The sequence below is a fragment of the Corapipo altera genome, unplaced genomic scaffold, assembly GCF_003945725.1.
Source record: "Corapipo altera isolate COAL_440 unplaced genomic scaffold, ASM394572v1 68, whole genome shotgun sequence".
Taxonomy (NCBI): domain Eukaryota; kingdom Metazoa; phylum Chordata; class Aves; order Passeriformes; family Pipridae; genus Corapipo; species Corapipo altera.
This window is the reverse complement of record NW_020884919.1, coordinates 6693336-6703691: the sequence shown is the minus strand read 5'-3', so window position 1 is coordinate 6703691 and position 10356 is coordinate 6693336. Positions and strand designations below refer to the sequence as shown.

Genomic DNA, 10356 nt, shown 5'->3' with positions numbered 1-10356 from the left:
GAGGAAAGGGAGACAGGAGATGATTTGAGGAAAGGGAGACAGGAGATGATTTAAGGAAAGGGAGACAGGAGATGATTTAAGGAAAGGGACAAAGAAGCAGCAGGAGGAATTTGGACATCACAGTAGTGAAGAAGTGAGGACAATAGAGAAAGAAGTTAACAAAGAGGAAGGAATAAAAAATTACTGGTGCAGAGCACTTTCTAAATAGCTGACAGTAAAACTTGTGGGCCTTTGGTGATAATGTGGCTTTTTTTTTCCCTCCTACATTATTTTCAGCTGCTGTTGTTGAAAATTTCTTCTTGCAGGTGGAGCTTTTCCATACACAGTGGGGAGAATCTCCCATGGATTCAACATGCGCCCTGACTTGTGTGCAATGGATAACAAGGTGGATCCAAGGAAATACCTTGGCTCATTTTACACAGACTCTCTTGTCCATGACCCTGGTGCACTAAGGCTGTTAACAAGTGTCATAGGAGAGGTGAGTTTTAATGCTTCCAGAAGAGGGTGAGTCATTATTTAATTCTCTATGAAACAGCAAAAGGAGAAGAGAAGAAGAAGACAAAGAAAGCAAGAAGAAGACAAAAACTTCACCCAGTGAAAAACACTGATGGGTTTCTGCCATGTTGATAATATTTTTGCTATACAGAGTTATTGAAATTGTGATTTTAAACCCAGCAATCATGCCCTGTGAACCTTAGTTCCATGAGGCTAGTTCCTTCTGTAACCTTGCTAAGGATAGGACTGCTTCATTTGGAGCCTTGTTTTAAAATGGCTTAATTTTAAAATTCAAGTATATACGTGAAGAAATCAAATTGTGTTTCTACTAGGGAAGTTATAGACAGGAAAGGAAGTCAATAATAAGGCTTTTTTGAGGATCCTGGAGAGAACATTAAACATCACGGGTTTGCAAAAATATTTTCATTATTTGTGAAGAAATCTTTGTAGTTTAGCAACTTCTTTAAATCAGCATGGAATGGAAAAATCCAAAAACATTCAAATAATCCTTTTTACATTAGTAAATTGTCAGGAAGGGGTTGAAGACGGCATCATGGCCAACTTCCAATGGATCACTACAAATCAACAAGAGACCTGTATTTGTGTCTTGATCTCTGGACCTCCTGGAGTTTCTGCAGCCAGCAGGCAGACACCTACCAATTGTTAAAAACAGAAATACAGGCTCTGACACTGACTTTCTTGTCTCAACAGCTGTAGTCCTGTTTCCTGTACATTATTTTCTAGGCTGACATAGTATAGGGCTGTTGCTGTCCTTAGGGCCTCTTGTATGACCAAAGCTCACAAAGACCACTCAGCCAAATGTTTTCTTTCTACAGAAAAGATTCTGCTGATTTCCTATTTTCATCTCTAACAGGCTGACCAGGTTACTGCAGTAAATCTGCACTAGAACTGGTACAGAAGTGACCTGCCTAGGCCAGCCACAATTAATAATGCAGCATTATTGCTTTCTTTGTTGTGGTACTCTGAGCTCAGGTCTCACACTTTGAAATCCATGGGGTTTCTGTTCATACTGCACAGGAAATCTGTACCTTTGAGTCTGGAATTCTGCCTGCAGCTCTCCTGCAATACTTGTGGCTTTCAGAGAGCTTTGCGTTTGAAGATCCATGAAAAATTGCACAGTGTGACAGCAAAACTACAGCTTGAAACAACCCTATAGAAAGTTTTTGTGAAGTGTATAGGTATGTATGCATACAGTAACACTACAGTTTGAAGCAGAGGAGACAGAATATCTTTTTTCCTAAATCCACCATGAGCCAAAAATAGATTTATGTAAGGAGCCACAAAAAATGTGCAAAGAAACTACCATGGAGCCTACTGCCATTAGAAACAAGTAACCCAGGTCAGTTCACTTGTCAAAAGATCTGCTAATAAGCTGTTAGTATTGGAAGGTTCCTATGACATCAGTGGGTATTAATTCAGGTGGCATTTGCCATCTCTGTGTCAGAGGTGAAGTTTTACGCACCAGATGGGTTACTAACAAGATACTAGGGCCCAATACTGATTGCTTTTAATTTCTGTTACAAAACCTCCAAATAGCAAATATATCATGGTCAACAGCCCAAGACTTCTTGCTATGCATTACCTTTTGAATTTACCTGTAGCTCAGAGTAATCAAGTGGCTTTAAGGTGTTTTGATAATAGATTTAAAAATTTTACAGGGCGTGATGTGCATGTCCATTTTACAAGACATCCAAAGGCTCGTGGAGTAACAGTTCAGCACTTGCCTCTGTTATTCCTTTTCTGAGAAATCTCCCCAAATCTAGACCACATTCATCCAAATATTTGTTCTACATGCAGTTATGGTACACAGAGATGAGTGTAGCTCTTGAATTTTAAATTGCCAGTGCAAGGAGAAAAGATCACTGGCTTATGTCTTTTTATACATTTTATAATGTTGGGAGACATATTTTCCCATTGTTCTACAGACGTTGGTAAATCAGCAGCTGTGTGACTCAGCACGGCTGAGACTCATGGATTCTGTTTCTGGTCTGAATCTGTTAAGCTGACCCGTGGATGTCAAGAGCAAAGCAGGAGGGAAAGTACAACAGGATGCTTAATCCATTGCTGACTAATTTAACTCTTTTCTGTTTGAACTTGTGTAGCTTGGCAAGTCTCAGAGCAGTTCTGCTTTAGAGTCAGCTTTGCATCTCAAGGCTGTTCCAAACTATTGTTGCTGTGGGAAAGCTGCAGTCTTTGCACCACACTTTAATTTTCCTACCTTTTATCCCGAGAAGTTAAACATAGACTCTGGCCCTTAATCATGATTAGTCTTTGGAACTGAAATTTAGTTCTTTGAGAAGAGAGAGATTACAGATTGTAATTTGATAATCTAAAAGTCACTCAGCATTAACCTCTCTGGTGTCTTGTTTCTTTTGTCAACAGCCTTCTGAAATTAAGTTTCTGAATGCAACAAATTTGGCCAGCATGCTACACAGAATGATGGTGTCCTCTTTAATTCTCCTCTGAGTATTCTGAGCTCAAGCAATGAGACATCAGGTGGAACTCCAGTGCTGTAAAGTTATGAGTCAGATACCCAAAACATAAGTGCTTTTTAACACTCAGGCAAACTTTCTCTTTTTCATAGCCTAAGGCATCTTATCCTTGAAAAAAAAAAATTCACATGACATTTTCAAACTTTACTTTATAACCATGAAGATTAAAAAGTTCCCTTTTTTTTTCTAATGAAAATTGATATTCTTACATAATACCCTTCCATGAGTCAAATGCTTAAAGGAACACCAAATATCTCAGTGCTTTCAGTGCAGAGGATAACACATGTAAGATTAATAAATTCTGGGCTAAAAAACATGTGATTGAGTCTTGAAGATGACACTGTAACTTCCTGAGCTGAAGGTTTGAAATAGGACAGCTCTCCAGAGGATGGTTAAGAGCTGTGCAGGAAGGGGATGTGCTTAGACATGGCTCTGGGTCCTCAGGGAACAGCCACTACCTGGCACCAGAATGTAACGTGTTGGCTTTGAGCTGATGAATACTAAAATCCAGTGACATCTGTGGTGAGTCATGTACAGTGAAGTTCACGCCTTCTTTGTTTTAGGTGCAGGTTAATTGGAGCCCATCCCAGCTAAAGGAAGCAGAAATACTCATTTCTGGGAGCTTTGTGAGACTGCAAAATTGCCGCAGTCCTTCGCTCCCCCCCATGATGAGGTGGCATGAGGTGAACACAAATAAACATAAAATCCCTAATTATGCTGGCTATGAAAAGTGAAGAACTGGGTTGGTATGGGATTAAATGATTCAGTGTATCTCTGCAAAAACTTCCCTATGGTGATTCCTTGAGCCACTGCCCAAAGGCAAAACATTCTCTGGCCAGAAGTTGGAGCTGAACTGGTTGTAGCAATCTGACCTTTTTTTTGAGATGTGTTCTGATAGTAGGAAAGAAGGTGAGATTCAAGGTAATTTTTACCAATATAAGAGAGCAAACCAAACTCATGCTTAAGGTGAACCAACTTTGAGGTTCATTTTCAGACTCAGGTTCCTATTACTGTGAGAAAAAGTTCCATGGAGTAAAAGACTCAGTCCCCTGAGGTTAATAATTACCCCATGTACCTTTCTAAACAGAGACCTGTGCTAATTAAGGAATCAAACCATAATTCTTCTAGGAGAAATTGACTTTGCTGATATGCTTTGGAATAATATAATAGTACCTCTCTTATGCTAGGAGCATTATTTATCTGCAAAGGCTTCACAGGACTTCTCTGAGGCTGGTTGCTAAAGACAGGTATTGCAATCCCTGTTTTATAGATGGGTACAAAACTGAAGCTCAAAGAGTATAAATGAATAGCCTAAGATCACCAGTCAGAATGTTGCTCCTAAATTTCTCCTATCAATTTACAGTTCTTAATTTTACTACTAAGGAATAGATCCCATGATTAGTTTTCAAACACTTGTGAAACTCTTTCAAATAGAGGAAAAGAAAAATATATTTATATAGAGAGGAAAAAAAAATATATATTATTCTAATGAGGTTGTGGGATTTCTTTCTGGTTTTGTATACAGGAGGTGTAACCAAGGATGTACAAGCCTTCCTACCTTACTTAACCTTGCCTAGTAAATAGCTGGGCAAATTCTGCATTTCCTTCTGCTTTGCTTAGGAATCCATTTTCTCATATAAACTTGGTATGTTTATTAACTGGAGGTTTTTGTAGATGGCATATTTTTTTTTCCTATCTGAATAAAATATCTTGGTATTTAATTGAATATTATAAATAAAAGAATATATTTAGAGGCTTAAAAGTACATACCCTAAATATATTTTGTTTCATCTACACTCAGAAATTGATTTATTAGACAGGGCACATAAATTCTCCTATATTAATCTTTTAGCAGGTCTTCCATAATAAATAATAACACATCAATACAGGACAGAACAATAGAATATCTCCTGGTTGGATTTTGGGTAAAGGTTTGTGTAGATTGCTCCAGAGACTCTCGGCTGACATCTACTGGAGGTTAAACAATTTAAAAACAAATAGCATTTGGCCACTTGACTTCAAATTCATGACACATTTCAAAACATCTATTTTTCATGGAAACTGTGGTTTTCAAATATTCATGTCTTCAGGAGATGAAACTTAAAGAAAAACAGACTTTTAATAAAATCAGGAGAGTTGGCAGTATGCACTCACCAAGGCAGATAAAATGGGGAAATATCACTCCAGGGTGAAAGTGAGCCCATAACAATGTGGCCCTGTCAAGGATGTGCCTATTTCTTTTCATCTCTGATAATAGGAACGTTGCATGCAGATTTTTATTGAATTTTCTTTTCATAGACTTTCTTTCAGAAATAAATCATATCATGTCACTCATATTCTCAGGTACATGTTTCAAATGCACAGTTAATATGCAGTCCCAGTTAAAGCCATTGACATCTAAAAAAGTTACAGACTTCCAGAAATATATGAAATTTTGTAAATGAGGTTTTGTAATCTGAAGCTGAATATCTGTTAAATTAAATTAAATACTCTTTTAATGTCCGTGTTTGTAGTAATTCTACAATGTATCATACTTTAAGTAGTGTCACTTTACCATTATTACAACTTTCAAGGTATCACACAAAAGGTAATTTTGATTGCTTTGTATTTCTTGTTACATGTTCTTCTCACATATATTTAAGTTTAAGTTTGTGTGTGTCTGTGTGTATGTAGATAAAAATTTCAAATTCAGGAATACAAATCCAAGGACATTTTCTGACTTTGGTGAAGAATTTCCTTAGATTCTTAAAGAAATGTGTCAAAAAGTCTCATACACATTTTTCACTGAACACAACAGTGCAGAGCATGAAGTGAATAAGTCAAAAATCAGAAGGGAGAATTCTGTGTGTCCTTTATTGGCTATTTAATTATGGCAACACTTCACCAAAATTAATCATTGCATTTTAGGCAAACTACTTGCAGCAGTAGTATGAGCAGTGTAGGAGGGCAATAGATGCCTCTTTGTTACATTTCTAACCAGCATCACAGAAAATCAATTCAAGTAGGAAATTCCTGTTTGTCTTTTATTCACCCGAGCAACAGATTATCATGCCATGGGCCTGGGATTTGCATTTCAAATTTTTTGTATATCAGAATAAAAATACCTCAAACTTCAGTTAGGCACCACAAAATTATTAACAAATAACCTGCAATTTTTGCAAACTTAAATTCACCCAATAAACTCTTGAACCATTGTTTTCAAGCTTTGTTCTTTCCCTAATGGAAGTTATTATCTTCATGTTCACTTTCATAACTAATCACTCCAATATGTACATGCAATTTCCTGTGGTTTATTATAAATTCCAGAAGACAACTCTGTTGTTCAATGTTACTACAAAGTTTATAATTTTTTTTATTACCAGGACAAAGTCATTTTGGGGACAGATTACCCTTTCCCACTTGGGGAACTGGAACCTGGAAAATTGATTGATTCGATGGACGATTTTGACCATACGCTGAAGGTATGATCTTTACATTAGAGGGGTTTTTTCCCTCTCTGGTTTGAGACATGAGATAGAACACTGAAAACTCAGTGTAGTACACTGATTTCTGCAGAGACTGGAAGAGGCCCTCTACTCTCGTTGCAGCAGTTCCTTTTAAAGCACAAGTAGAAGTATTTGAGTTAAATATGAGTTAAGCACAAGCATATATATGTGTTTTGTTTTTACAGGATAAACTCAAGGCTGGAAATGCTCTGGAATTTTTGGGTCTTAGCAGAAAACAATTTGAATAATTATGAAGATACTAAAGAGGCTAAACTATGGAAACAATGCTGGATCCTTAGGGATGCTTCTGTTGGCATGTGCAATTGTACAGGTGAAAAAGAAATTTGGCAAGTATCTAAGTCCCCATAGGTACTGGAAATGAGTATGCACAGGTATTCCTGTGCATTTGAGGATTTAGGCTGTTTTAAACAATTCTGAAATCCCTGCTTTCATAATAAAGGAGAGATTTCACCTTTTGCAGTTATAATAAGAGTCTCTGAATTATAATGAATGCCATGTTATTAGGACTTGATTCTCAGGAAGGAAAGAGCTGAGAAAACTATATACCCATTATATTTCAGTTTTTGTTATGAGCAATAAACAGAATTTGAAAGAATCTTAAACCAGAATTTAAGCAGAACTTTGTTGATGCCCAATAAAAGGCAACACTTGCCTGTATCCACTGCTGGGAAGTGCATCATGTCACACTCAGCTCAGCACTACAAGGGTGTGCATTGATTCTTCGTCAGTGTTGTGACAGGATGAAAAAGTCTGTGTGGGGAACTTTACACTTCAGCTGCCACCTACACCACTGGCAACTTATTCACCAGAAATAATCTGGACAATATGGTTGTAGGTGCAGAAATAATGTATTTTGTGTGGGTAATACTTGGTATGTCACTGTCACTATCAAAATAAATACTAGTGTTTAGCAACAGTATGGTTTAATGTTCTTTCTATTCCTTAAAAAATACTTCCTAAAGTAAGGTTGGATAGTTTAAATGTTGAAGTGTTATTGCTCTAATTAGATTGAGTCCTGATATAAGAATGGGAAGATGGCTTATTCTATAGCCTATTGATTGAAATGGGTTTTCATTATTATCCAGTGAGTGCACAGGCATCCTCCTCCCAAGAGGATTTTGTAGCAGACAGAAAAATGTGGATGAGCACTTACAGTCTTTGTTCTCATGGGAACATTTGCTGGCTACCTGTGGTGTCACCATTCTTCTGCTTAAGCTTTAGAACACTCCAGGCAAAACAGTATTAGGCAGCAGTTGTTTATAGCTCTGGTCAAAACTGCCACAAGCTCAATCTGAAGGATGCTGAGCATCAGCAATTCCTGCTGATACCAGCTTCTGTTGGACTACAAGGAAGGTTCTGTCCCTCTTTAGTGTCAAACCCACCAAAAAAACAAAAGTGGTTTGTGCAGGTTCATTTTGTTTTCCTTGAGAGCCAGTTTTGGCTGGGGTAGAATTAGTTTTCTTCACAGTAACTGGTATGGGGCTGTGGTTTGGATTTGTGCTGGAAACACTGTTGATAACACAGAGTTGTTTCACTACTGCTGAGCAGAGACTACACAGAGCCAAGGCTTTTTCTGCTCCTCAGCCCACCAGCAAGGGGGTTAGGGGTGCACAGGATGTTTATATGCTCAGCATATAAAGGGGGGGGAACATGTGGAGTGATGGTGCTCCTCTTCCCTAGTCCCCACATGTGATGGAGTCCAGATTTCCTAGGGATGGCTGAGCACCTGCCTGCCCCTGGGGAATGGGGAATGGATTCCTCGGTTTGCTTTGCTTGTGTGCATGGCTTTTGCTTTACCTGTTCAACTGTCTTTGTCTCAACCCACAGGTTTTCTCACTTTTACCCTTCCCATTCTCTTTCCCACCCCAGGGGTGAGCAAGCAGCTGCTGAGTCTGAGATACCCTCTGGGGTTAAACCACAACACTGAGCTCTTCCATTTGGATTTTTACCACATTGTTCCTCCAGATATATTCCATAAAAGACTACTGGACATCAGAAGTTGAAATAGTCAGCAAGTCACTGGTTTAGAATACCAAGTTTTTATGTAAGACTAAAAGAAGACCTAGAAAATATCTCTAACAATATTTATTGTCCTCAGGTTCACAAGACTTCTGTTGACCTTTTTTATTTTAATAGCCACATACAAGCACTGAGCTACTTAAATGTATGATTTTTCAATCAGATTGTTTTAATTAAATTCAAAGTAGAAGGGCAACTTCATTCTTATATAATCTTATTTGCCTTCAGTGTATGTGACTCTCGCAGATGTTTAAATGGATTTTAGAGGAAAATATACTGTGATTCTTCCAATACATTTTAATTGGATTAATTTTTCAATTTTTATGAATGAAAAAAGTTAAGTTAGTGAGAATGCAATGTTACATCTTTGGGGACCAACGTCTTAAACATCTCCAATAGCAAGAACAGTATTTAATTACCTTAACCTGTGACTGAATGGGTGATTGCAGCACTCTGCATGGCAGTTAATTAATGTGCATACCCTGCATAAATCATATTCATTATGCACTGTCATTATTTAATGATATTCTGTTTTTTCTCAATGTGTTAAGATGTTTAAGATAAGAATATATATAATCTTCCCTACATTTTTCTTTTCATTAGCAAAGCTAATGTAAAATTCTAATGACAGTCAGATGAGAACATTCTTAATTCTCCTCCACCAACTACTGAAGAAATAATAAGTGTAAGTTGAACACCCGAACTCCATGAGTTTTATACGTGTTTTAAACAATGAGGTAAAACATTGTACTTTGATTTTCACAGACACAAAAATAGGAAGGCAAAGATCAGCTTCAAATTACAACAGGCATTGTCACTGTTTGGGGACCTGGGTCCACCTGGGAATGAGGTTGAGGCTTAACAACATCTGTGTAAAAGTAACATTTGGTACCATGTTATCATTTAAGGGTGAAATAGGAATGGGCGAAAGGTTTAGAAAGTGATCTTAATTCCTTAAGGCAGCTGATGTGTAACATGGGAGAGGTTCAGACAAGTTGCTGTTCATTACAACGTGAGCATATGCGTCTTCTCCAAGTGTTGGAGAATAATTGACTTGCTAGAGCTGCTGATCTGGAAAGACACAAGGTATCACTAGACAGCTAATAGGTGTTGGAAATGTCGTGAATATGTAACAGGAACGTGGAGAAGGAAAAAGGAAAAATTGTGTAACATTGACATATAAACTGTAGCAGTGGTACCTCGGTGTGCATTTTGGCTAAGTGATGACCAATGTCTTGACTTCTAAAACTCACAAATGGGAGTCTTAGGGGTTTCCTTTTAAGCACCACTTTTAGGCGGCAGTTTCATGGGTTATATCTCCCTTAGTGTTGATTAGGCTTGAAAGCATTTGTGGTGGGTTGACCTTGGCTGGACACCAGGTGCCCACCCAGCCGCTCTATCACTCCCCTTCCCAGCTGTAAAGGGGAGGGAGAGTAAGATGGAAAACAACTCGTGGGTTGGGATAAGGCAGTTTATTAAGGCAAAAGCAAAGTGAAAGCTTGCACGTGCAAAAGCGAAGCCAAAAATAATGTTTATCCTCTACTTCCATCAGCAGCGATGTCCGGACACTTTCCCTAGAAGCAGGGCTTCAGCATGCATAGTGGTTCCTTAGCAGGCAGCCATTGGAGACAGTGAATGCTTGCCTTCCTGCTCCTTTCCTTAGCTTTTATATCTGAGTTGATGTCACACGGTACGGAATATCCCTTTGGTTTGGCTTGGGTCATCTGGCCTGGTTGGGTCCCCTCCCCGGAGGAATGTTACGGTGCTGGTGCTGGTGCTGGTGCTGTGCTCGGCGGGAGCCAAAACACCGGTGTGTTACCGAC

The 10356-nt window shown here is 38.4% G+C and overlaps 1 protein-coding gene across 3 annotated transcripts in view; it reads left to right on the top strand.

Annotated features, from left to right (window-relative positions):
• ACMSD (aminocarboxymuconate semialdehyde decarboxylase) overlaps positions 1-7428 on the top strand; it is a 37619-nt gene extending 30191 nt beyond the window's left edge. For all 3 annotated transcript variants that reach the window (XM_027656251.1, XM_027656249.1, XM_027656250.1), the window contains 3 exons: positions 306-478; positions 6371-6469; positions 6679-7428. In XM_027656251.1, the coding sequence (XP_027512052.1) occupies positions 306-478; positions 6371-6469; positions 6679-6741 (335 nt within the window). In that variant the 3' untranslated portion in view covers positions 6742-7428. The remainder of the gene's footprint in view (positions 1-305; positions 479-6370; positions 6470-6678) is intronic.
• Positions 7429-10356: the final 2928 nt, after the last annotated feature.